The sequence below is a fragment of the Gekko japonicus genome, unplaced genomic scaffold (assembly GCF_001447785.1).
Source record: "Gekko japonicus isolate JY-2015 unplaced genomic scaffold, Gekko_japonicus_V1.1 scaffold266, whole genome shotgun sequence".
NCBI classification, from domain to species: domain Eukaryota; kingdom Metazoa; phylum Chordata; class Lepidosauria; order Squamata; family Gekkonidae; genus Gekko; species Gekko japonicus.
The window spans coordinates 1,182,453-1,210,128 of NW_015166428.1; the positions used below are offsets into that span (position 1 = coordinate 1,182,453).

At 47.5% G+C, this 27,676-nt stretch overlaps 1 protein-coding gene across 1 annotated transcript in view; it reads right to left on the reverse strand.

The window, feature by feature from the left end:
• Positions 1-27,676, reverse strand: part of SEMA6D (semaphorin 6D) — a 94,358-nt gene that overhangs the window by 22,664 nt on the left and 44,018 nt on the right. The window contains exons 2-13 of the mRNA XM_015411784.1: positions 17,257-17,412; positions 16,773-16,884; positions 14,022-14,082; positions 13,868-13,930; positions 13,664-13,765; positions 12,461-12,551; positions 10,790-10,909; positions 6,292-6,380; positions 4,633-4,850; positions 4,376-4,507; positions 3,613-3,768; positions 1,787-1,960 (exon numbers count right to left, since the gene is read on the reverse strand). Of these exons, the coding sequence (XP_015267270.1) occupies positions 1,787-1,960; positions 3,613-3,768; positions 4,376-4,507; positions 4,633-4,850; positions 6,292-6,380; positions 10,790-10,909; positions 12,461-12,551; positions 13,664-13,765; positions 13,868-13,930; positions 14,022-14,082; positions 16,773-16,884; positions 17,257-17,365 (1,427 nt within the window). The 5' untranslated portion in view covers positions 17,366-17,412. The remainder of the gene's footprint in view (positions 1-1,786; positions 1,961-3,612; positions 3,769-4,375; positions 4,508-4,632; positions 4,851-6,291; positions 6,381-10,789; positions 10,910-12,460; positions 12,552-13,663; positions 13,766-13,867; positions 13,931-14,021; positions 14,083-16,772; positions 16,885-17,256; positions 17,413-27,676) is intronic.

The window sequence follows — 27,676 nt, forward strand, 5'->3', positions numbered from 1 at the left end:
TCCAGTATCTCATATGTTGTAACCCACCCTGAGCCCACTTGTGAGGTAGGGAGGGAAAAAACTCAACTCAACTCAAAATAAATCTTTTCCCTAGGCTTACATGCCTTGCAAGACAAACAATCCAAGGAGGGTGAGGCAGATTCATTGAGGGTAGGTACATCAATGGCTACTAGCCACCCTGACCCAAGGTAATCTCCATCTTTTGATGAAGTAAACCTCTGGAATCCCTTGGTAGGAGGCAAAGCCAGGCCTTGGCTTCTATGTCCTGTTTGCTGGCAACTGGTGTGAACAGGGCCGGCTCACCCGCTAGGCAAACTAGGCATTTGCCTAGAGTGCAGGCCGACCCTTAGGGCGCCAAACACTCGCCCTCCACGCTCTCGGGACCGCCAGTGGTGCCGCGTGCCGCCTTACCACATACTGCTGGGCCTGCTGGTTGAGGGCGCGCAGCCAGGCCTGCTGCCAATTCTCGTGGAAGGCAAAGAGAGTGGCCAGCAGGGCCCAGGCACCAGGTGCCTTGCAGGGGGCGCTGGGCCCAGCCCAGGCACAGCAGGGCCGTCCAGAGCCCCTGTGCCGCCTCCCCCAGTCAGCCTCGGGCGTGCCACAAGCCGTGGGTCAGCTGCAGCCAGCAGTCAGCAGGGAGGCACCGAAGAGCAGCACCAGTGCTACCCAGCCCAGGCTCAGCACCGCCAAGGCCACCGCCGCCGTGAGTTCCGGCCCTGGCCAGCTGGCCTGGGCTCACGAGCCATCGGGGCACATCGCCATTGCCGCCCAGGCGCCTTCTCAGGCAGTTTTGCAGCGCGGCTCTCGGCTAGGGCAGGGGCCACGCAGATCCTGGGTGGCCCCGGGCAGCAGCTACCAGCCCAGCCGGGCAGCTTCCCTCCCTGTGGCTTTGCGCACCCCGCTTCCTCCTCCTTCTCCTCCTCCTGACTCAGTCTCCGGCTGGGGCTCCTCGAGGGGGCAGGGTGGGCCAGGCGACGCGGCAACTTTGGTGGACGGACAAAGGGCGCTGGGAGCCGGTGGATGGGACTGCGGAGGCAGCGGCTCATCTGGGGAGGAGGGCCAAGGCCGGTGCCGCTGCCTGCCTCTGCAAGGTGAAGCCGGCCAGCCAGCTGTTTGACGGTGGGCCAGCAGGCGAGGCGAGGCTCCTTCACCCTCCAGGACCCGGGCAGGGGCAAGGCTGGTTTGTGGTGCCTGGCGCCCCCCCCCCGGCGTGTTTCTGGGAGGTCTGCATGCCCCACCGGGAGGTTGGCATCGCCTGGGGGGCGCCACAAGCTGGCCTCACCTAGGGTGCAGAAACACCTCGGGCCGGCCCTGGGTATGAAACAGGATGCTGGACAGGACGGACCTCTGGTTTGATTCAGCAAAGCTCTTCTAATGTTCTAGGCTGATACAAGATGGGAGGTCTGGCTAAAACAAAATCACCCAGCGTTTCCTTAGTAATTATGGCCATGATGATTATTAATGACTTTCCCAGTTTCTTTACAGTGTAGTCATTTGTATCTCAGAAGAGCAAAGGCTAATATACTTGCACAGTAACAAGAGGGAATCATTGCCTTTGTGACAGTGTGTGCCAGTGTGGAGCTTGAATGGGACCTTGATCTGCAGATACCAGTGGGGACACAAATAGTTTCAGATCATTTCAAAGTGCATTCTGATACAGATCAGGAAGCACCAAACAAGGGGAAGGGTAACCGTGCCAAGCCAGGTGTCAAGGAAAGGAAATGACTCAGACGAAACAAGACGTCATAAAAATGTCTTAGAGCAGTTCTTGTTAAATAAGACCTACTTTGCATGATTGTAAGCATCAATCTCTTCCAGTAAGACGCTGTCATTCAAAGAAAAAGGCCTGGTCTTTGCCAAGATTTTAAGCACCACTCCGGCTTCAGAGCCAACAAATATGACTGTGTAGTTTTGGTACGGGCCGGCAGAGCGGTCCACAGCAATCGTGGTCAGCCGATACCTGTCAAGATGAAAATTATTTTCTATTAGGAGTGCCCCACATATCTCCCGGACTGCCTATCCATTATTTTTCTGAACTGCTTTGCTTGTGTGAGTGGGGCTCTCCAAGATGAGAAGAAAGAAACCATCCATTTGGGGCACCTGCAAACTTTCTGTTTGGAAAGAGCCCCAACAAATGGCCCATCCACTTAGGGAAGTATTACTACTTTTGTTTGCTTTACGGGAACCATCAGTGCCAATCAACTTCCTCTCCTCAGGCCTATTTGCATGACTAGTAACCAACACACTACAGGAAAAGGGAAGAGACTGCTGTGGCTCAATTAGGGAGCTAGTGTGCCGTGAAGACTCACAGGGCCACAAAGCTTACCGGGTGACCTTGTACCAGTCACCCCCAAGTGTTCCCTCTAAGCTGAGTCAGTGTGAGCTAGCTCACTGGTTTTTAGCCTCTGGCTCACACGTTTTTTGTCTTAGCTCAGGAAGGAGGGCTCCAGAGCAAACTAGTTTATGCAGGAGCCAAATCACTCACTCACCACTTTAATGCCGGTAGCCCACAAAGTAGAATTTTTCCTCACAAGACTCCGCAGCCTTGGTCAGCCCTCTCTCAAGCCAGCCCAGGCCACAGGTTTCTTGTGAGGATTAAAAGGAGGAGGGATCCCACACAGCCCCCCCCCCCGAGTTCTTTCAAATGACGGAATAAAGATCCAAATAGCATGGGCCTGGAACTGAGATCTCAAGTATGGATGTGAGCATACACTGCTGAGACCCAGCCAGTCTATCTGTTGTCTTGAAAACACCCCATGTGGCAACGGGAGTGTTTGGGGAATGAGGGAGTTGAACATGTTTTGGCAAACAAAATCCTGCCGATTATACCAAAAGCTCTCCAGTCCTTAGATCACCGTCCAAGCACCTTCTCATGATCTGGTGTGCCGCGGGTTAGTTAGTTAACAAGAAGCCGTCAGAAAGCCACTCACGTTGGGCAAGGGCAAGCGCTAAAACCAGGCACAATCCTTCGCATAACTCACCTCCCACGTGCCCCACTGAAATCACAGATGGTGGCACAGCAGCTGGAGCCCAAAACAGCAGCCCTCAGCCACATCAGCCACATCTGTGACCTGCAACCCACTCCGGCGCTGACATCGTCGTGCAAGGAACTCCCCCTGCCCATTTATCCACCCCCTGGTCCCCCTCACCAGGGGTTAGGAGAGACCAAGTAGTCAAGCTAGACCTGGGATCCTCATCCTTACACAACACTGTAAGTGAGATCTTGACTTCAGTCTACCCCTTTTTTGGTGCTGCCCCCAGGCCTCTTGTAACACGTCAATCAGCCAGGTGTGCCAAGTTCTCTGATGCTGTATCAGCCTGGTTAGCTCTCTAGGAGAGCGGGTCTAACCAGATTTCTATTTTGCCAAAACCAGGGAACAGCTCTTGCCTATCTGTTGCCCACTGCCTCTGCGAAGCCAAACCCTGCTCCAGTCTTGTGCGCGTGGGCGGGCTCTGGCCACTGAGGAGTCCCTCGCAGGAGCAGCTGTGTCAGCTGCAGTGCAACTTCAAGCACGCTTCTGGCTACGGAGCACAAAGGCCCTGCTGCGGGCGGGATTGTATTTCAGCATGGCAGGAGCTGTGCCTCGCGTCCCCACACAACGCCTCCCTTACCTGACCCTCGTCTTTGTAAACCAGGGCTCTTCGATGACGGACGGAACGGCGGAATCCATCAAAGGGTGGGATTTGATGAAAGAGAGGGTTTCATCTGGGAAATCAATGGAGGTTTTGTAAGCCTCTGCTAGGCCGTGTTTTGCACAGCAACCCGGTCTGAAAGGAAAGCAACATTTTTTCCCAATTTTTTTTTAAAGTTAACGAGAAGGGTAAGACTTTTGAATGAGCACGGGAAACACTCACGATCTGAAAAAAGAAGCCGCAATCTGCACGGAGCTGGCCAATAGCTTTGATTGGGCCCAGGCTGTATCGTGTGTGCGGCAAATGAAAACACGTAGAATAGGAAAAGGTCACAGAGAAGCAGCAGAGGACATGCTTTGCACATGCAAGGCCCCGGGCTTCACTGCTACAGCAAGGTAAGGGTGGGATAGCCACCAAGGCCACTGACGGTGCAATCCTAAACAGAGTTCACACTCTTCCAAGCCCACTGACCTTAATGGGCAGAACTCTGCTTTCAAGGCAACTCTAGGAGATCCGATCACAGATTCTCCTGCCTCACCCAGTTGCATCCTTACTGGCCGTTAGCCTACTTATGGTTACTAATTCAGTCCTTCATTAAATCTTCATAAGTTTGTTTTCTAAACTGACTGCTTATCTGGAGTCAGGATCAACTCTACTTGGTATCTTCTTTGTTTATTTCACGTCAGTCAAAAGATTTATTTCACATCAGTTGCAACAATCACTCTGTCATTTTTATTTTTACCTTGGCCTTGGTACTTTTTCTTCGGGTACAGCTGTCCAGACAGAATCAGGGGTCTTTTGTTCTTTAAACCTTCCTTTGAATACTTTTTCAATGTCATCCATGCTAAAAGCGCACACCGCGGAGCCGGGGATACTGCAAAAGACAACAGAGAGGGGGGAAAGGCTGACATCGGAGGAGTCCAGGTGAGCAAAGCCACATCAGGCTTGGCGGCTGCACACCAGAGAACTCCTTTTGGAGGCCGTCAGCTCGCCTCTCACCTGTTCAGCTGCGTGGTGAAGACGCCGACAACGGTGGGGACTCCGTTGATGTCTATGATGTCTGTGATTGACTGCAGCACATCGAAATAGAAGAACGAATCCCCCGGCACAGAGCAGTTGAGTCGAGCCTTCAGGAACGAAGTCCAGTGCTTCTCCAGCACTCGCTGTGAGCCCCCCATGTCGTTTTTGCATATACGGGCAACGCGGGAATACACCGCCTGCACAGGGAAAAGAAAAGTCTGTGGAGTAAGCAACCATTGTGGGTGTTTTGTGGCTTTTCAGAACTAGCTTCGTGTAGTGGCTAAGAGTGGCAGATTCTAATCTGGAGAACCGGGTTCGATTCCCCACTTGAAGCCAGCTGGGTGACCTTGGGCAAGTCACAGCACTCTCAGACTGAAAATAAGCATAGCTCGCCACGTAGTGGTGCTAAAAAAGAGCGACAGCTTCAGGCAGCCAAACAATCCTTCAGGATCTCCTGGCTATTCCACATACAATTTCAGCATCAACAGTGACTTTGCAAACAGGGAAACAGCAGATCTGTAGCGGAATCAAGAAGACAAATGCTGCTTTGATCTGCAACTGGTGGCTCTTGGGCCAAATCTGGCTCTACGAACAGGGCTCCCTGGCTCAAGGTAAAAGACAACGGGCAGCAGGCAGACTATGTGGTAATGGGGACTTTGGGCACAGGCGATTTGAAGGGGTGGGGTCTTGGCCCACTGCGTCTCCGTTCTCTTGATAAAACGGCTCTCCATGCAAAGCAGTTGCTGACCACTAGTCAGTACAGACAAAAGAGTTTTCTTTTGTAGCAGTAAGGCTGCTAGCAGAAAAAAAGATTAATTTCTAAATGGAAGGCCTATAGGGTGAATCGGCCTCTCAAATGCTATCACATTTTGTAATCTACTTACTGATTGACAGAAAATGTGTTTTTTAAAAAATTATACTTGTAATCTGCATTGGGTCCCAGTGGAAAAGAAGGACTATAACAGAATAACCAACCAACCAACCAACCAACCTTTACCCCTGGACCCACATAGCTGAAGTCTAGCTGTAGCGGTCAAAAGGCATTCTGCACATGCTTAAGGAATATGTTATGGCATCGAAACCAGGTTTCAGACTAAATACGTGGCAGCCTCACCACAAATGAAGCCCTGGAGGTACCCGGAAGCAAATGGGCACCATGGTGTGGGGTGCACTGACCAGGGGTACACAGTCCCTCGTGCCCATTTTGGTTCTTGGACCTCCCAGCCTCACGAAAATTTGGGGCAGTGATGGATCAAAAGCTATTCAGTGGTATTTTGATGGTTCCTAATCAAGAGATATTACACTACTGCTGTTTGGGGACTGCAATCCTAACCACAGCTATGCCCCTCTGATCCCACTGGCATCCATGGACTTGGAAAGGTATACTTCTGTTTAGGATTGCTGGATAAATGTGCCATACACGGCTACCTGTGATATCTGAATGGGAAAAGGCCACATTCCACAAGCTCCCCTTAGCAATTAGAAGTATGAAAGTACCAGCTTGATTACTTGTTTTTTAACCAGTCCTTGTAGAAAGGAAACAAGGCACAGCATTCCATAACAGGCATATTTTATTCCTCTGCAAATCATCCCGAGACTTTGTAGCTTATCATAACAAACAGCTGTATTGACTCTTACCTTGCCTAAATTGTTATGCTCCACCGCAATCTCTCGGAAGAAGAAATACACAAAATTCCCATATTCAATGGCGTGGAGGAAATGGGGCTCTGGAAGGTGGAAGCAAAAAGGGAGTTAAAAGTATCCCTCGCGGAGGGTAAAGCATTACAGTGCTACACACGGCCTTCACAGACCAATGCTACAGAAAGAAAGAGACGTGTCGGTCACGTAACAGGCTTCCCTAAGAGGAACAAGGCTGCTGTTGATGCCTCCAGCTCAGCAGGGTTTATTTTAACAGGCAGCAACTCTCCAGGAGATCAGGGCCAGTGTTCCCTCTAAGCTGAGTTGGTGTGAGCTAGCTCACAGTTTTTTAGCCTCCGGCTCACAGATTTTTGTCTTAGCTCAGGAAGGAGGGCTCCAGAGCAAACCGATTTATGCAGCAGCCAAATCGCTCGCTCATTACTTTAATGCCAGTAGCTCACAAAGTAGAATTTCTGCTCACAAGACTCCACAGCTTAGAGGGAACATTTCCTGGGTGAGATCCTTCAAAGAGGCTATGCCAAGGGCTGAACCTGCCTGTGTGTGCAAAGCATGCGCTCTACCAATGAGCCGTCTCCCCTCCCAATCTATGATGCCCCTTCCGATCCCTTTGGGGTCACCATGCCAGAATTGTGGCTCAACAATGTGCAGTGGACATATAGAGGTGGAACGTGCCGTCAAGTCATAGCTGACTTATGGCAACCCTGCTGTAGGGTTTTCAAGGGAAGAGATGTTCAGAGGCGGTTTGCCATGGCCTGCCTCCTTGTCACACCCCTGGCATTCCTTGGAGGTCTCCCATCCAGTTACTAGCCAGGGCAGACCCTTGTTTAACGTCCGAGATCTAGGGAGATTGGGCTAGCCTGGTCTATCCAGGTCAGGGCCTTAGACTGTTGGTCCACCTAAAATCATTGGTCATCCTAGCCCAGTACTCTGCTCTGGTGACAAGAAAAACACTCTACACAGCCAAGACGCTTTGAAGTTTGCCTCCAGGCTAGAAAGGAGATGGATGGGATTTAATGACTGAATTCTCACAATTTAGGGTACATCAGTCTCCTAGGGTACATCAGACATATCTGTTACCTATATTGTCGTCCCCCCCCCCCCCCCCCCCCGCTGCTCCCCAACACAGACGAACACACACGCTGTCATTATTTTATCTGTTAAAAAAACATCTTCACTGTTTTGCATGCTAATTTAACAAGCCACCCTCTATATAGACAACTGTGATCTGTAATTCCATTTCATTGTCTGATGAAGTGTGCCTGCACACGAAAGCTCACACCTTGAATGAAACGTTGTTGGTCTTAAAGGTGCCATTGGACACTCAAACTTTGTGCTAGCCCAGTACTATCTACTTGAACTGGTAATGGCTTTTCAGGGTCTCAGGAAGAGGTATTTTGGAGAATACGGTACCTGAAATCACTTCTAAAAATGGGATTAAACTGGGTGGGCGGGGGGTGGGCGGGCTTCTGAATGCAAAGCAAGCAGTCTACTACTGAGCCACTCCCAAAGGGGCAGAGACAATGTGCAAGGGCATAAACAGTGATTCTGCCCCCCCCCCCCTTCATGCCTCCACAGACGAACTACGGGTCTCTTCAGATGCTACTTGTGGGTGGGTGTATAATGCTGTCAAGTGGCTTCCAATGTATGGCAACCTTATGAATGAATGACCTCCAAAACATCCTGTCATTAACAGGCTTGCTCAGGTCTTGCAAACTGAGCGTCGGGGCTTCCTTATGGAGTCCCTTAATGTCACGCTGTTTCTGTATTTTCCAGTGACCCTTTGTCTTCTCACAGGTACGACAGCCTCAGTTTAGTCGTTTTAGCTTCTAGGGAGAGTTCAGGCTTGATTTGATCTAGAACCCCAATTATTTGTCTATTTGGCAGGCCACGGTACCTGCAAAACTCTCCTCCAGCACCACATTTCAGATGAGTCCGCTTTCTTCCTGTCTGCTTCCTTCACTGCCCAGTTTTCACACCCATACAGAGTAAAAGGGAATACTGTGGCAGGAGTTAGCTTGATCTCGGTCGCCAGCAACACGTCCTTACGGATCTTTTCTAACTCCTTCAGGGCTTCCCTCCCCAGTCTCAATCTCCTTCTGGTTTCTTGGATAAAATGGTATTTAAAAAGGTAAAGGTTCCCTTGCTCGAAAGCCAGTCGAGTCCGACTCTAAGTTTGCGGTGCTCAGCTCCGTTTCAAAGCCGAAGAGCCAGCGCTGTCCGAAGACATTTCCGTGGTCATGTGGCCGGCATGACTAAACACCAAGGCGCACGGGACGCTGCTACTTAGCGGGGGATAAATCTTAAGCCAGTAAGAGTCTTGCCTGTGCGTGATTCACCTTCCCTTCCCTTCTTGGGTGGGGGGGGAAGAAATCAACTTCTGATCTGGGCTGTAATACATTCATTTGAACATGGTGGACCAAATCCCGCCCCCCAATTTTTTCCAGGGATGGAACAGGAAAATGTTGTAGTTCAAGGACTGTGACACAGTGAAGACTAGCTCTGTGCATATCTCTTTTTCCTCTGCGGCAAAAACGTACACCCTAGATCAGCACCAACCAACCAACAATTTGCTAAAAGAGTGGCATCAAAATCACTGTGTGTGACTCTCACAGGATGCCAGTTCAGCTACATGCATCACTTGGTTACAGGTGTTCATGCCTAGACTGCACTGCTTATCAAGAGGCTACTGTTGGGGCCCTCCATTCTGACCTGTCGGCTACGGCTGCCAAAAGTCTTTGTTGTGGGTTTTTGCACAGACTCGCGCTCCAGCACTCAAAGCACTTTAGGACGTCCCACTACAGATGAAGTCAAGCTTAAAACGAATGCGTAGGCTTTAATGTCGGCTAATGGACTGTAAAAAAAAAAAGCCTCCGGGGAATTGTCTTACAGTTCAGGTCTTTGTGACTCCGGCTTCATTCATTAATCTGTTTGATTGGGTGGAGGTGGGAAAAGCTTTCAGTCCAGGGCCAAATGAAAAGCTGAAAAATGGGTTCTGGGCTTTGGACTCTGCATGACACTTGAGGCATGCTACAGTGTTTGCACACAAACAGAGCAGCTGAGATAGATGGGATCTCCCAGCCACATGAACTGGCAGAGGGGAGAGGGGGGGGGGAGGGAATGCAGAAGTATTTTTTTAAATGTTATTGTAGAAGGGAAGAAACCTGAAGATTGCTACCAAATTTCAATATAAAAACGGTAAAGAACGGTGAACCGCATTGACACAAGGAACAAGATGCTACCAGGATCTTTTCCGTGGTGGCACCTCACCTGAAGGAATACACTTCCCCTTGAGGCTTGCCTGGCACCTACACTATTTTCTTTTAGGTACCAGGTAAAACCATTTCTGTTTACCCAGGCTGTTAATTAAGGGATAATTTTTTAAAAAATATATAGTCTGTTTTTAGCTTGAGGAATGTTTAAGACCCATTTTAAGCTATTTCCATGTTTTGTGTTCTTTTACCCTCTGGTCATGGTTCTGAATGCTGGGTTTTCAATAACTTTTATGATGTTTTTATGATGCTTTATTTTGCAAGCTGCCTCAGGCAGGTTCTCTGGAGAGGCGCCATAGAATTTTTCCAAATAAACCGTTTATTTGGATAGCTCAAGGCTTCCTACACATCCACCCCCCAGAAGAAACTGTTTGCTTTCTCTGTGTGTTTCGCTGTTCTGCTTTCATTTTTGTAGATGCATTCAGAACAGAGACTCACACAGTAACACAGATGGGTTCCAGTGGGGGATGAGCAATTCTTATTCTTTGCACCTGGCTAAAAACCTTCAGTTTTATGCCATTTTGGGGAGGGGGGAAGCGTGCCTCAGCTATCAGTCATTTGGGAAACACTGAGCAAAACTTTTAGAAAAATCTACTCACCAGCAAAAGAAAGTGAATAGAAAATATAAAACCCAGAAATGATGGGATCAATACCCGGCCTCAGCCAATAGCATACCCATGCACGTACATTCATCCTTCAGTTAAGAGGTCTACACAGGGGTCGTTTCGTAGAAAAAGAGCTAGGGGAACTCATTAGCATAACTCATTAGCATATGCCACACCCCCTGACATCACCGGAAGTGTGTCATAAGGCCACACACCCCACCCCCAACGGTCCTGGCCGCCGCCGCCGGCCTTGCAGCTCCACTGCCGAGCCCCATGAGGGGCCCGGCAGTGGACCTGCAAGGCCGGCGGGAGTGCAAGGAAGCCCCGCGAAGGCCCTCCCTGGCCCCAGGCAGGCAGGGGTGGGGAGAGGCAGGGAGGAAGCAACTTACCCTCCCTCTTCTCCTGCCTCCTCCTGGCTGAATGAGGGCCGGAAGCAGGGCGGCTGGAAGCAGGGGGCGGGGCTTCGTCATGTGCCCCGCCCCCCGTACCTCACCCGGGGGAACTGCGATCCCCCGCGATCCCCCCCCCCAAATGACCTCTGGGTTTTCAACAAAACTGCAAGAAGATGGTAATGACAAAAATAACAACATATTTTAAAAGTACCTTTTATCCACTTGGAGTCATATTTTATTGTTCTTAGAGCTGACCCATCCCCCATGCTTCGGTAAATAACAGCGTCGCTTGCCAGGAAATCTGCGACTGTTGCAGAATACAGTTTGCCATCTACAACAATAGTCATGATTGGATATTAATTATCGATATAACCCAGGAGTTTAGCTAATCCCATACTAGTTCTGCTTTGTGATTCCCTTTCTCCAGTACAGGAATGGCCAACATACGTATCCTTGGGAGGCTACTATGGTCTCCAGACACCAGCCTGAGGACAGGAACAAGCCAGCCCTCTCACGGATGGTCAGGTTCTATAGCAAAGCTGGAGCCACTCCGTGATAAGGAAGTCACAGATCTGGGCCCGGATCCAGTTAACAAGTAAGCGGAAGCACAAACGGACTTAATACAGTTCCGCTTGTGCAATATCTGGCACAACACCTGCTCAGGGCGGGTTCCATCAATCACCACGTACAAAAAATTAAAAACAATTAAAATACAACAATAAAAATACAACTAAATTCCTGTGTGCTAAGCAGTGCCTCAACAGATGAGGTTTTTCAGATGGGGTTCTTAGGTGGTAAACATAAGTCTTACCCGCAGAAGGGGAGGCCCCTTCATTCCCCCCCCCCCAACTGCCTGCATGGGTTGTGCAAGGGGGAAAATGTCTTGGTATACGCTAGCGTGAGGTATTTTTTCCCCACACCTCTGATTGCATATACACTTGACTGCATCTGGAAATTGTCTGGTGAATCCAAGCCTTTGGGCACATGGGCTCAGATGTTATGTGGTTCGTCACTTAAGGGTTAAGGCATGAATGGGCTTCTTGAAAGGTCTTCTCCAGAGGCATCAAGCATGGGTTTTGATCTGCAAGACCTGGGTTCAAATCCCCACTCAGCCATGGAACTCACTGGGTGACCCTGGGCCAGTCACTCTCTAACCCACTTGCAGAGAGTTGCTGGAAGGATAGGAAGGGGACAACCATATATTACCATCCCGGGTTCTTAGGGGGAAGGGTAGGATAAAGACTTATGTGCAGAAATTGATAGATTTGGAAGTGGTCATTTCCCTTTCCAGTATATGCATGAGAAAGCAATTTAACAACACTCCAACAAGACATACATGGACACCTCAGCACATGGTGGCCTTCTACCACTGGTTTACCAAGGGCAACATTGTTTACTCAGACTGGAAGCAGCTCTCCAGGGTCTCAGGCTGAGGTCCTTCCCATCACTTACTCCCTGAACCTTTAAACTGGAGATCTTCTCCATGCCAAGCAAATGCCCTACCACTGACTCACAGTCCCATAACTTGGCATGAACCTATAGAATCCTGAGTTCCATATATGCAGGAGAAAAGTGAAATCAAAATGGAGAATTGCAAATTAAAAGCAGGGGATGAGGAATTTTAAATCATTCCTATCTTTAATCACATCTTTGGATCGTCGGGGTGAAAACCATTATTTTTTGACCAGTACGGGGGGGTGGGGTCATACTTGGCCATCCTTGCTGTAAAGTCAACAGTTTGCAACCTGAGGTCTAATCTCTAAAAAGGTGCTTTAAATATGTAGAGGCACATCGGCACCACACAGTTTTCCTAAACTACTTTCAAAATTCTCCCTTAACTGCATTGTCCATCATCAGGATTCATTATGCAAAATGTTCTTACCGGCAAAGAGGGCAACGTTGGTTTGCCTGGCATCGAACGGGCATCTTGCCAAGCCGCTGATTTCTTCGCCATCATACTCCAATGTGTTCAACTAGGGAAGGAAAAAATAAATTATTTGTTGGTGCTACTTCAAGCTCCACAGGCCAGCGTGATGCGAGGTAGGGAGGGGGTGCAACATTGTTTTACATAACACTATAATTCTGCTTGATGACTTCTGTCAGACTTAAATCTAACCTTCCAGAATGTTCAGGACGAGAACTTTCCTGCAATGAGCTGTGCACATGGGCCTAACTTGACCTCCATCATGTGGAGACATTCCACAAGCTCATGACAACTGGTGATGGACAGCAATGCTTTAGGGTCCCAAACCTAGCTGGAGGAACAACTGGTGCATGGACACAGAGTGACAGCTTAAGTTGGTGGGGAGCCATAAAACTCTCAGCTACAGCATGGCTCAAAATGGGGAAGGGGGTCATTCCTTAGGAGGTGCTGGTGTCCACAACTACCATGAAGCTACCACTGGTCCATCAATGTCAGTATTGTCTAGGAGTGGCCACGGCTCTCCAGGGTCTCAGGCGGAGTTCTTTCACATCACTTACTGCCTGGTCCTTCTAACTGGAGACGCCAGGGATTGAACCTGGGACTTTCTGTCTGCAAAGCAGAGCTTTTCCGCTGAGCCAGAGCCCCTCCCCTACCAATCTGACTCCTGCTCATGAGGTTCAGGCCAGGGTTTGGATGCAGTGTGGGAAAGAGAGTAGAGATGGCGAGATTGGAGTACCACCTGCCCTTTGGTTTTCAGTTTAACTCTGTAAAACCCCAGCAGCAGAGAACACATAATATGGTGGGTACGGGTGGTGGGTCATTGGTGGCAAATGCTGATCATTGGGTAGTGCAAGGTCATCACCATACATCGTTGATGCGACATCTGTGAACTAGTGACTGTCAATTCAGATCCACATCTCCATTTGCATTGAAAGATGCATCTGGCCAATTCCAGGCAAGGATGGCCATTTTGGTAGGGATGTGCATCAAGATGCTCAGGCTTCGTATTGGAGACACTAGCAGCGTGGAAGGCCATTTGCACATCAGGGTTGGTTTTTAAAATTTATTTAAGATATCGATTCACTCGCCTTTCTCCTGACAAGTCAGGGCCCAAGGCAGGTAGCAACCATAAGCTTTGCCAAACCGGTCAGACGTCCTTACCCTATAGTAACGGCACATGGGGTTAAAAGCATTTGTTCCGCAGACAAACACCATCTCGTCATTCCTGGGAACAAAGACTTTAATAAAATTATGGCATTCATCCTAAAAAAAGAAGAATAGAGGTGATGTATTATACTGTCCATCCACTTTCACTCTACCAATGTGGTTCAAAACGTTTTTGCTTGTAAAACCGGATAGACCTACTTTGTGTTTGCCCTTCATGGCGCAGTTCTCTCTGTCTTGCTGCTTCGATCGCCACGTTAATTTCTGTTCCAATGAAACAAGGACAGTGTTCAGCCTTTAACCTGGAAAGCCTTTGCTCCTGAAATCAAAGTGGGGTTTCCCTACTCTTGTTTACCTTGCTTGGAACAACTTCTCCCTTTGGAAGTTCATTCAAGTTTACAGTGTAAACTTGATCCCTGCAGGAGAACAAGGGAACAAGAGAGAGAAAAAAATCAACCACTGTCACTGGCTTGAGCTAAGAAACCCAACCAGTACCACCAATGTTCCCTCTAAGCTGTGGAGTCTTGTGAGCAAAAATTCTACTTTGTGAGTTACTAGCATTAAAGTGGTGAGCGAGTGATTTGGCTACTGCATAAATGAGTTTGCTCTGGAGCCATCCTTCCTGAGCTAAGACAAAAATGTGTGAGCCAGAGGCTAAAAAACTGTGAGATAGCTCACACTAACTCAGCTTAAAGGGAACACTGAGTACCACCCTCTTTGCATCAACCAACATGGCGCTACCATTGCTCCCACTGCTAACTCCTGCTCACATCAACAGAGACTGGGGCCCAGGACATCGCTGGAGACCAAGAAGCCCTATGAGGAAAGGCTGAGGGACTTGGGAATGTTGAGTCTGGAGATGAGGAGGTTGAGGAGGGGCATGATTGCTCTCTTGAAGTATTCGAAGGGCTGTCGCTTAGAGGAGGGAAGGAAGCTGTTCCTTTTGGCAGCAGAGGACAGGACTTGCAATTAAATTAAGGGTGGGAAGGTAGCAGCTGGATAGTAGGGAAAACGTTTTTGACAGTAAGAGTTGAGCAACAGTGGAATCGTCTGCCTAGGGAGGTGGTGAGCTCCCCCTCACTGGCAGTCTTTAAGCAGCGGGTTGGACTAGATGGCCTTTAGGACCCCTTCCAACTCTGTGATTCTATGATTCTAGAGCTCACACTACAACAGGTTTGCTGATGCTAAGCCGCTTTGTGTTTGGCCACTGCCTGGATGAAAGAACGTCCTGAGAACCCCTTCTATGCCTCTTCGGGAAGCAGAATAAGAACATGCTGTCGAGTCACAGCCAACTCATGGCGACCCCATCCATGGGCCGTTCTGGGCAAGAGACAAGCAGAGGTGGTCTGCCACGGCCTTTCTTGCTCCCGTCTGAATACTCACCATGGCCAACCCTGTGTAGCTTCCAGGCTCTGATGAGCTCTGGCTAAGCGGGATTTTTCAGGCTGCTCTTACGGAAAAGAAGGGATAGAAATACAAGAAAATAACCACGCTTCCTGACGTACTGTGCTCCGTAAAGTTGGATCTGCCTTGTCTTCTAGCGGCTACCTGAGGGCGCCACCATTTTAACCTGCCCCTCCTCCACGGAGTTCAGAGAGGCGCATACGTCGTTATCCTTTCCCCCATTTTATCCTTACAATGACCTTGTGAGGGTGGTTAGAACTAAGAGAGGACAACTGACCCAAGCTCACCCAGCAGGCCTCAGGAGTGACTCAGGGTTTGAACTCAGGCCTCCCTTGTCTATGCTTGACGCTCAGACCACTGCGCCATGTTGCCTCCTAGCAAGGCCTTCACTACTGCCAGGGCTCTTTTTGTAGAAAAAGCCCAGCAGGAACTCATTAGCATAATAGGCCACACCCAACACCAGAAACTCATTAGCATATTGGGCCACACCCCTGACAGCACAGCTCATTGGCACATTAGGCCACACCCCCATGTTACCAGAAGTGTGGTTATCCAGCCACACCCACCTTTTGCTTCTTATTCTCTTTACCTTGTTTGTTGTCAAAACTCAGGGCCTTTTTTTGTAGCAGGAACTCCTTTGCATGTTAGGCCACACACCCCTAATGTAGCCAATCCTAATGAGTTTCTGCCATTGGGTGTGGCCTATTATGCTAATGAGTTCCTGATGGGCGTGGCCAACTTGGGAGCCAGCCGGAACTCCGTTCCTGTGCGTTCCGCCCCCAAAATAGCCCTGATTACTGCTACCCCACTCCTGATTCACTCTGTGCACAGACTCAGAAACTTTCCAGATGCATTTCCTTCTTTCTAGCTCATCATTATCCCACTCTTTTTTTGAAAGCACTCAGGGTGGTATACATAGTTCTCTCTTCCACTATTCTACCATGTGAGAAAGGGTTACCCTACGGGAAGGTGATGGGCCCACAGTCAACCAACAAGCTTCATGGAAGAGTAGGGATTTGAACTTGGATCTCCCTGTCCTGGTCTCATACTATATGCATTACACCGGACATTATCAAGGGAGGGAAAGACTTACATTGACGCTTACAATGCTTTTACCCATGCTTGTAAGCAGGGGTCATTTCGTAGAAAGAGAGCTAGGGGAACTCATTAGCATAACTCATTAGCATATGCCACACCCCCTGACATCACCGGACGTGTGTCATAAGGCCACACCCCCTGACATCACCAGACGTGTGTCATAAGGCCACACACCCCGCCACCAACGGTTCTGGCCGGCAGGAGTGCAAGGAAGCCCCGCGAAGGCCCTCCCTGGCCCCAGGCAGGCAGGGGTGGGGAGAGGCAGGAAGGAAGCAACTTACCCTCCCTCTTCTCCTGCCTCCTCCTGGCTGAATGAGGGCCGGAAACGGGGTGGCCGGAAGCAGGAGGCGGGGCTTCGTCATGTGCCCCGCCCCCCGTACCTCACCCGGGGGGAACTGCGATCCCCCCCGAAATGACCTCTGCTTGTAAGCCAGTGTCTCACACAAGTGGCCTCCACAATTGACTCTGCCAACCAATTTGATTTCCTTGTCCGATTCTATGAATTATTTTTAAGGGAGGCACACAGATTAAATGCAAAATGGGGAAAGGGTGGGGGGGGGGAGGAAGGGGTTTTAATTTAATCAACTGGCCATGGGAAAATTACCTGCCAGCAATATAGAGTGTGTCTCGAATTTTCAGCATGAGTTGAAAGTCCAGCCTGTGTTGGGATTCATTGCCGGAAGGGTGTCCTCTAAACACTGGGTACTGCCTTGAATCTGCAAGTAAAAAATGGGTTACGCCAACACTCAGGATTACAGAGATCAAGAATCGATAGGAAGCATTGATTAGCTGTATATGCTGGGAGTAGAAAAAAGTTTTAAACTAAATTCCTCACGTAATGTCTGGAATATAAATGACTAAAAGATAGCCAGCATCAGCAAATGCACTTTTTGTTTTATTTTTTTAAAAAAGCAACACCAAAGTAATGCTTTCTTTTTTTTAAAAAAAGCCAAGTAACTGAAGTTGTCCATCAAAAGGCGAAAAAAAGGGGGGGGGGGGGGGGGGGGAGGTATCAGAAGGAACCATTCCTGTTGGCCTACATAAAAGACTACGTGGAAAAATCAAATGGGTTTTGCCAGTTTACTCACAGTGGTAGTCGACAACATTAATCGGGTCCTCATCCTCTGGGAAGCTGACGGCGTCGCATCGGGAGGGGGCCAGCACCAGCGCGCAAGCCAAGAGCAGCAGGCGCCTCATGACAGACAGGGGCGGGGGCCGAGTCACTCCTGGGCAATCCGATTCACCTGCGAGAGAGTTAAACACAAAACCCCCACATTGAGTCCTACCAGAGGACTGACTCTTTTCCGCACATTTCATGCTAGCGGGGACGGAGCGACTTATGTTGCCTGAAAGGTCCCTTTGTGTTTCCTTGACAGAAAAACTGCTATGTGACAAACCCGATTAAAACTTTGGTGCAACACGTTGACGTTTGCTAAAAAAAAAATACAAATTATGCTCGATTTTACAACTGTGCTTCCCCTCCCCTTTCTGCCCCTCCCCTTCTCCTCCCCCACCCTGCCCAAGGTAGCTGACAAATGTCACCCCAGCTAACAAACGGGACATGCGAGCTTGCTGACATGGCAGGGAGATTGTTAACGCTGGGATCAGAATATTAATTAAACTGCAATCTCTTTCCTTTCTCCCGCTAATTGCCACATGGTACCCACGGAAGCCTTGGCCTGCAAATTAACCAGCACTTCTTTCAAAATTCAAGGCACACACAAGCTGCACAATCGGCAAGCCAGCTTTTTACTTTTTACCTTGAGGGCTATATCTCTGGGAGTATTTCTTTCTTTTTTTTAAATCTCTTGTGAATGCTTAATGCCTCTCTTTAACGGCTATGCTACAACAATTCAAACTCAGAGACCAATGAAATCAAACCTCATGGGTTTCATAAATTCATTCCCCACTTCATTGCCCCCCCCCAATGGTAAATGCTGGAGTTTTGAGCATTTTTCAGCAGTTAATTCCATGTTGTGGAATTTCAACTAGCATTACGGCATGCTTGCATGGGTAGCACGTCCCGTATGTTTCCTTTCGACTAACACAAGCCATTTGATTTTGGGAAAGTGGCATGGAGAAAAGAACTAAACTCCCCCTTTCCAAATGGTCCCAATTGGTCATTCCACCCATCGCCTCTAGTTGTTCTTTACAACAGTCAGGGCTTTTTTGGTAGAAAAAGCCCAGCAGGAACTCATTAGCATAATAGGCCACACCCAGCAGCAGAAACATATTAGCATGTCAGGCCACATCCCTGACAGTGCAACTCATTAGCATATTAGGCCACACCCCTATGCCTTCCCTTGGCTTGTCCAGGCTGGGGGAGGCATGGGGAGGCATTAGGGCTGCCAAGTCCCCCCGGGGGGCAGAAAACCCCCCGCCCCAGAGGCCCGTTCCCTGACACTGTGGAATCAGGCCCCGGGGGAACCCCGCCCCAGCGTGTACGTCACAGGGAAGTGACATTATGACGCCGGGCACGCTGGGGGGTGGGCCACGGCCATACAAGGGAAAACTCTATGGTTTTCCCTTGTATGGTCGTGGCCCCGCCCCCAGCGTGCCCGGCGTCATGACATCACTTCCCTGTGACGTGCATGCGGCGCGCACGCGCCGGGATCCGCACAGGAGTCCCCCGCCAGCAAGGTAGGTGCCACTTGGCAACCCTAGGAGGCATTTCAGAGTCGCCTGGGGGGGGGGGGTTGCTTTCCAGGCCTTCCCTCTGTAGCCACACACGCAGAGGTTTTGGCTGTAGTGGCCGTGGCCAACTCTGAAGCCAGCCGGAACTCCGTTCCTGTGCGTTCCTGCCCCAAAATAGCCCTGACAACAGTAAAAATGCTATAGAAATCCATTTGTGGATCCCCCAATGTCTTGTCTTCACTCGTTTGGGTCTACATTAATGGGATAACTTTCTGTTTTGCCTGAATGAGACTCTCAACCATTAAAAGCCCAACGGAGCAAGGAATGGTGATATCTACACAACTCCAACGTTCCTTCAAATTCTAGCTGAGCTCTAAAAAGTTGGAGTCCATGATACTTTAAAGCGAGTGGAAGATCTACATTAAAATACACACAGTTTCATGTTTGCGAAATACAGTATGACCTATTCATTTTATCTGAGTTTGTCTTTTCTCAACTAGGAATGTAAATTGAAGCTGAATAAAGCCACTGATTAAACTAAAGCCACGGATTAAACTACTACTGTTTAAACATTAACAAGCTTATAATCAATCCAGCCCACATACATATTTAAAAATATTATCAGTTTTAGAAGATTAACAAGCTAATATGCTCTGGAGTCAGTCTTGTGCACAGACAATTAAGAATAAGGTCAACATTAGAAAACACCTGTTCTGTACGTGCAGATATACCTGGAGTGTACAAGTAACCCCTTCCCAGTTTTCCAACCCTTGGAAAACATTCAAATGTTTTACAGAAATATATAAATGATGAAAGAATCCATATCATTTAATCATTTGAACATTTAAACATTTTACATATTCCTATTTGTACACTTGCATGTGAAGAACCTCTTTTAAGCCTGTTAATCATTTAGCTGACCCAATTTAACTGTCATTTAGTCTACTGGTACTTAAGTAGAGCCACAACTTGGCCACACGTGAAACCACAGCAACGGCATTGCCACTTTTTTCTGTTCAAAAATTCTGAGTGAGACTAGAAAAGATAGAAAACAAGAAGGGGAGAGAAAGGCCTAGGCTACATGAGTAAGCAGAAAGTGGTAGAAGTGTACCACTCCAGATGGCAAGAAGGAAACCACTTTTTCAATGCTTCGTTGTGTTTGACAAACTCACTAGCAAGGACTTCTTTACATGGAAGGCTATTTAAAAATTGCATCCTCCTCCTGGAACCTGAAGTGGTCCCGTTTGCTCACTGCAGCAGTGGTAGCCTGCTGCATGCATATGCCATGCTTTGGAAAAGCAAGGTAGGAAGAAAGGGAGGGAAGGCAGACATACGGAGCAAAAAATTAAAGGAGATCATCATGGGGTTAAAAGTGGGTCCCAAATTCTGAAAAGGTCGAAGACCTTAGATTAATCTTCACTCCAAATCCAGTCACGTTTGGAGGCCCATCTTTGGGTGCCCCCGCCAGCAGAGGATAGACGTGGGGCGACCCAAGAAGGGGGCCCCTCTCAGTCACTGCACCAAAACTTTGGAACTCCCTCCCTACATTACTCTGTCTCCCTCTATTGTTGTCTTCTGCTGGGGGGGGGGCAGGTTTTTTGTGTTTTGTTTGGTGTTTGTTCCTCCATAAACTCTTATTAGTGCTTATACATTCTATTTATATAAATTTCATATATACTTGAATTTTAAATGCTTTTAATGTTTGAAATGTTTTAATGTTTGCCACCTTAGGAAAGCTGAACTGGGTGGGAAGGAGAAATAGAAACGTTTTAAATCAATCAGTCAATTGCTAGCTACAAATTCACTCAAAGTTTATCAGCTACAGTATTTAAGAGACGCTGTCTCTGTCTTCTGTCTCCATCCAAAAGGCATTTGAGAACCACACGCATTTCAACAGTCAAGAGGTGATAATTTCCCACTAATTAAGGAAGTTATCACAATTCTAAGGGTTTCAGGAAATGTCTTTTTAATGCTCTTGAATTACCTGTCAAAGACTCAGGTTTAATTAAACAGAATCCAAGATATCAGTTGGTTCTGGAACTGTCACATTATATTCAACCCATTTAGGCCTATACATATATGTACTTTTTGTTTCTTTTGACTTTCAAATATGGTTGGGAAGACCATTTTGTTCTGTTTTCATTTGCTTGCTATATGGCCTTTTGTGCCACTTATATACCTATTTGCAAAAAAATAGGTCTTTAGAGACCTGCTTGAGGCAGCTCACAACTAAAAATGATACACTAAAGCCACACACCCATTCAAAACGAATGATTCAAAACAAGGCAGAGCATAAAAACACACCATTAATACAGTCCAAAGCATAATCACAAGCCAGAACACACACACACACAAAACAAGCCACTAAATTAATAAAAGACAGGATGGCTTAACTAGACTCTTCTATTTTATATACTATTTACTACATTAAATCATAAAGAAGATTTAGACTCTTTCTTTCTTTCTTTCTTTCTTTCTTTCTTTCTTTCTTTCTTTCTTTCTTTCTTTCTTATGGGAAGCAATCAGAATATTAGAAAGCAAAGCACAGTTGCTGGGTAAACCCCTTTTTCATTTCTTTTTTTCTATCTTCTGGACTCCTCTGGGTAAAGTATAATAATCCAATACAGACTTTTAAGAGCCACAGGTTAAAGAATATATCTCTCTTCCTTTTTTCCATTTTATGGGTTTTTCTTCCCTCCCCTTTTTTTCTTAATATAATTCTTTTAAATTTAAATTATTCTGGTTTTCTTTTCTTTTTTGTTTCTTTGGTCCTTTTCATCTTCATTTTTTTTTCTTTTTTTCTCTACCCCTCCCTACCCCCAACTTCCTTTCCCTTATTATTTTTATTCCCCCCTTTAATAAACAAATGATTCAAAGCAAGGCAGAGCATAAAAACACACCATTAATACAGTCCAAAGCATGAACAGATAGGGGCAGGTTCCAGGCAAGTTATATGGGGCAAGGTATTCCAGAGGCAAGGAGCCACCACTGAAAAAGCCCCGTCTCTGATCTCTACCTGCTCTACCTATGCAGGCAGGGAGCAGGGCTTGTAAGGAGAATGTTAACCGAATAGCAGGGCAGTACAGGAGGAGGCGGGGAGCTGCGGTGGCTCTAGTGGTTAAGACGCTGAACTGCAGGCTGTGGAAGGTCAGTAGTTCAGCAGTTCAAGACCCGAGTGTGTCGCATGACGGAGTGAGCTCCCGTTTCTAGTTCCAGCTCCTGCCAACCTAGCAGTTCGAAAGCAAGAAATTGCAAGTATATAAATAGGTACCACTTTGGTGGGAAGGTAACAGCGTTCCGTGCGCTGTGGTGTTTAGTCATGCCGGCCACATGGCCACGGAAACGTCTACAGACAGCGCTGTCTCTTCAGCTTTGAAACGGAGATGAGCATCACAACCCTAGAGTCGGCTTCAACTGGCTTTCGAGCAAGGGAACCTTTACCTTTACAGGAGGAGGCAGTCCTTCAAGCACCCTACCTCAAAGGATTGTTGTGGGGGTGAAATGGGAGGGCAGAGCCATGTAAGCCACTTTGAACTTCTTGGAAGAAGGATGGGATTAGATAGACAGACAGTTCAAAGTTGTTTTGCTGTCAAGTCACAGCCGACTTATGGTGACCCAGTGGGGTTTTCAAGGCAAGAGAAGTTCAGAGGTGGTTTGCCATTGCGTGGCTCCATGGCATGACCCTGCTATTCCTTGGAGGTCTCCCATCCAAATACTGATGAGGGCTGACCCTGGTTAGCTTCTGAGATCTGATGAGATTAGGCTAGCCTGGGCTATCTAGATCAGGGCTAGATAGATTTAAAACAGAAATCCATAAAGTACGAATATATGAAGGAAAACATTAATGGTCACAGTTTGCTAGTCTTCCATGAGACCAAAATTCCTTCTTGAAAGGGGAAGGCCGTGACAATCCAGTCAGTAAGCAGTGTTATGCTGAGTTCCGCCCAAGTGACCCCATGGTATCCACTCACTGATACACTCCAGGCACTTGTTGAAATTACTCGGAGTCTTGGAAAAAGCAGCAGAGGCCATCTCTGGCTTTGACAAATCTGTTTGCCTGGCTCAGGTGCTCCTTCCCTCTCCTTGTGCATCGAGTGCAACGGAAGGGTGCCTGTTTTGGGAAGCCCTGAGGTCAAACTCAGGATGGAAAAAGGAAACAACACCGCCTAGTGACCCCGGGCCCTAAAGAGGCCAGGCTAGCTACCACAAGGGCCAGGTCCTTTTCGGTGGCGGCTCCTACCTGGTGGAATGAGCTCCCGGAGGAGATCAGGGCCCTGCGGGACCTTTTACACTTCCACAGGGCCTGCAAGACGGAGCTCTTCCGCCAGGCTTTTGAGTAGGAGCCGCCGCCACCGCCACTACCACCACCGCGTAACTACGGAGCAGGACTGCCGGGTGGGGCCGATGGAGTAACTAGAACGTCGCGGCCCATGGCGTCCCTCTTTTTAGATCTTTTTGACCTTCTGACCTCCTCCTGATATGCAATGGGGAGTGTGTAATTTTAGTCTTTCATGTATCCTGTTAGTTGTTAATTTTAGCTTTTGTTGTTTTAATCTGTTTGTTTTTATCGCAGTTTGTGCCTGTAAGCCGCCCTGAGCCTGCGTGCGGGGAGGGCGGGATATAAATGGAATGAAATAAATAAATAAATAAATAAATAAATAAATAAATAAACTCCAGTTGGCCGTGGTGACCCCCGATTGCAGGCACCCAGGCAATACAGAAGCTGGTTTCCTTTACACAAACTGGGATTCTAAACAGGAACTGAACTGTGTCTGAGAATTCTGATTTGTGGAGAGAACAACTCCAGCTCTCCTAGGCTGCTGTGTGCAGACCCCTAGAATCTGAGTCAAAGGTTGTGAGGCGAGGACGTTCCCCAATCTTGTCTGCGAGGGAAGAAAGGAAGGGGGAGGCAGGATGGAACGCAAGAAGTGCACGGGAACAAGGTGTGCTTGTGTGGTCATGGGCAAGCACAGCTTCCTTATGACATCAAATGAAGCCACTGTTAGGCTCATTAGTCCTGCCTGGTAAATTTGCAAGAGCCCAGCCTAGCCTCTAACGCAAACCAGAGTGAGCTTGCATGAGGTCATGCCGGAATCCGCCTAGACAGGGATACCACTTGGCACAACGCGGCGCATGAGAGACGTCTTGGCCATTAAAACCTGACCCGAGAAAGATGCGTTTTTAACTGTTAATGATGTTTCTGCATCTCAGATCCAGCTGCCCAGAACTGATAGGCTGCCCTCTTTGCCAAGATTGATGAGCGGCCATCGCTAATAGACACTAATGATTCCTGGCATTTCCTCTCTGCTTTCCCTCGCCCCCGACAGCCTCCCCTGATGAAGCATCGCACATTAAATTGCTAATGAATAAAGGGTAAACAAAACCCCGAATGACTAACCTGAGCAAGGAAGCAGCAGCAGCGCTGTAGGCTGCAACCGAACTTGCAAGCCAAGGAGATTCTCGGGTGGGAAAAGGAAACAGATTCAAGGGCCAGGCTGTGGACTCTTAGGGCACTGATACCGCAGCTACGTATCCAATGTGTAATGGGGAGATTAAGCAAAGAGAATCTTCACGTTCAGAGGCAGTCAATCTCTGAAACCCAGTGCCAGGAGGCAACATCAGGGAAAGGCCTCAGCCTCTATGCCTTATTGTTGCACCTGATACAATCATGGAATCATAGAGCTGGAAGGGACCTCCAGGGTTATCTAGTGTAACCCCCTGCACAATGCAGGAAATTCATAAATACCTCCCCCCCACACACACACCCATGCCCAGAAGATGGCAAAAAAACCTCCAGAGGAGCTGGCCGGCCACTGTGTAAGACAGTATGCCAGACTAGACTGGTCTGATATAGCAGACTGGTCTAATATAGCAGGGCTCTTCTTATGAGACCACATGTTGGCTATGAGGCTGCACATGGAACCAGGGAGTTGCAGTTCCATTTTTGCTTTCAACCACCATGGATTCACTAGGTGGCTTCAGATAAGCTGTTCTTTCTCTTGCACACAAACACCCTCCACCTGAATGCAATATGGGGATAAGATTTGTCTTGCAAGCTTCAAGTTTGGTTTCTACTGAAGAGCCAGCATGGTATAATGGTCAGTGCATTAGGCTCAGTGTAGGAATCATTGCAAAAGCTACTGACAAAGATGGCTTTAAGAAGGGACTGGATGGGGTAAACACTGGACAAATATTAAGTGTCATCACTGAATCACCACAGTAGGATGAAGAAACTTCCTAACAGTAAATACAGTAAGACAATGAAATCAGCTATCAAAGGTGGGTTGACCTTCCCTTGCTGGAGGTCTTCAGCTATGGGTAGGAGAGTCATCTGCCAAGGTGATTAGAGCTTTGGATTTCCTTCACTGAGTTGGTGGTTGGATAAGGTAGTCTATAGGAAGGCCCATTCAAAGTCTAGAGTGTTCAGAAGCAGATGAATACTGATTACAACTAGGGACAAATGTGTGTCAAGGCCAGTTCAAGTATTTGAAGGGCTGTCACTTATAGGAGGGCAGGGAGCTGTTCCTGTTGAAAACAGATGATAGGCTTTGCAATAATGGGCTTAAATTAAGGGCAGGAAGGTATCGGCTGGATATTAAAAAAAACCTTTTTTACAGTCAGAGTTGTGCAACACTGAAATCGGCTGCCTAGGGAGGTGGTGAACTCCACTGGAAGTCTTTAAGCAGCAGCTGGACAAACATCTTGTCAGGGATGCTCTAGGCAGATCCTTCATTGAGCAGGGGGTTGGACTCGATGGCCTGTGATTCCAACTCTGTGATTCTGTGAGTCTTGACAAGATAACATGGGCATGATTATCATTCTCCCGATCTGCTTATGATTTTCACTGGCATATCTGAGTGGTCACAACTAGAAGCAGAATGCCACACTAAATGGACCTTTGGGCTGATCCCGCATGGCACTTCAAATACATCCATTTATATTTTGCTTATCCATTGTGAGAAACACCCCCCCTTTAAGTTTTTCTTTTTAAAAACAACATTATGCATTTCCTTTCGAGGATTTTTTCCCCTGTAAAAATGTACTGAATAAACAATATAATGCTATGTGAACATGGTGGGGAGGTAGGGTAGACAAGTTAAAGATGAGCTTGGACACTCTTAACGGGTATCCTCCGACCCCCTTCTTCTATCCCTTGGGAAAAGAAGACAAGAAGTATGTCATTTCCAATGGTCAAGACCTTGTCCCACATCAATGTGGCTTTCTCCGCATCATCCTATTCACCCTCTTGCAAAACTACGATCTGACTGCCCTGCTATGAAATGCTCCAGCTTTGTGTAAATGTTACGTGTCAGAAAAACCAGCATCAACATGTTGGGATTCCTCTAGTTTCCCTTATTTCAGGGGGATTTTGTTTCTCTATGAAGCTTTGTTCATTATTAAAACTTGCATAATATTGTTCTATACTGGTGTATTTAACTATGATGTGTATCTGCAAACTGCACTAAAATCGCAGAGGACTCATCCATGACAGTAAGTAATAGGAAGCAGGCCCATGACAAGGAACAGGATCTGAAAAGAACGTGAATGGCCTGTTGCCTGTTGAGATTTAAAGACTTGATCTACTGTGGAAGTCAATGGGTGGCCGCCGCCCCGAGCCACCCTACAGGATAAATGTGGTAAGAATTCCAACAAATGCCTGAATACTGGAAAGGGTTGTTGACATGGAAAACCATACTGCAATCTCAGTTCTGGAATCACTTCTTGTTTGAAAAAACAGAAAGCAGCCAGCAATGACCAGGTCTGGTTTCTCTGCAAAAAAATCCCATGCTGCTCCACAGAGTCATGCAATTGCTTTGCAAATGTCACTTAGCGGGATGCACTTTGGTAGACTGGGGAACAGACTGGCCGATTGATGGGAAAGTTGCAGGGGATGGTGCCCAGACCACTGAACACCAGATCTGTAGCAGGCAGTGCAGCTAAACAGCACCAAATCAGGTAGGGTGAGTCAACTGGGTCACCGTTTTCTTCCTGCCGTAACTATAATGATGGAAACTACAGATGGAAAGAACTGGCAAAATGTTTGGGAGGAGCCCAGCTGGCTTAGGTGACCCAAGACTGTTCTCAGAAGGTCAAAAATCAGAAGCTGCGTCACTCTGATAAGGACATGAAGCAATGGACAGTTGAGCCAAATGATGAACCAAGACCTGGGCCAACCTCGCCCCACCAAACACAAAAGATTTCCTTGGATTTAAACAACTGAATGCAAGATGGCCTGTATCATTTCAGCCACTAGAAGTGTGACGCTTGGACTTTTCTGGCCTGTTCTTTTGGAACTGAAATCCGCTTAGAGATGTAAAATTTCTGGAAAATTTGAAGCTCGGAAAAAACCCGTTTTTTTCCGTTTTTTCCCGGGAAAAAACGGAAATTTTCAGAAAAATTGAAAAAATGCTACATTAGCATTTCTTTTGTCTTTTCTAGATTGAAAGTCATTCTGTTACTTTAGGAACATAAAATATGACTATGGACATTTTTACTTGGCATTAAATTATCACAACTAGCATATTAAAAATATAGTGTATCCAAACAATTATTTCAAACAGAATACCCACCCACATGCAAAAACAAAACTGAAACTTTTTTATTTTCGTCTAACAATCGCACCTCCTAAAGGAAGAAATGTATCTGGTTCTTGCATTGGAGGGTTCAGTTTGTAACCTAGGACTTGCTTATCCTCAGTGCACAGAAATTAGATCAATCTGATACCATATATATATATATTAGAAATGATTTGGAAAATATTTGAACACCTTTGTCTTAAAATATTTTATTCATCATGCTAAAATAAAATGTTCCATAATCAATTTTTTTCCTTTTTTCAATTTTTCCAATTTTTCGGGGAAAAAAAAAAGGGCT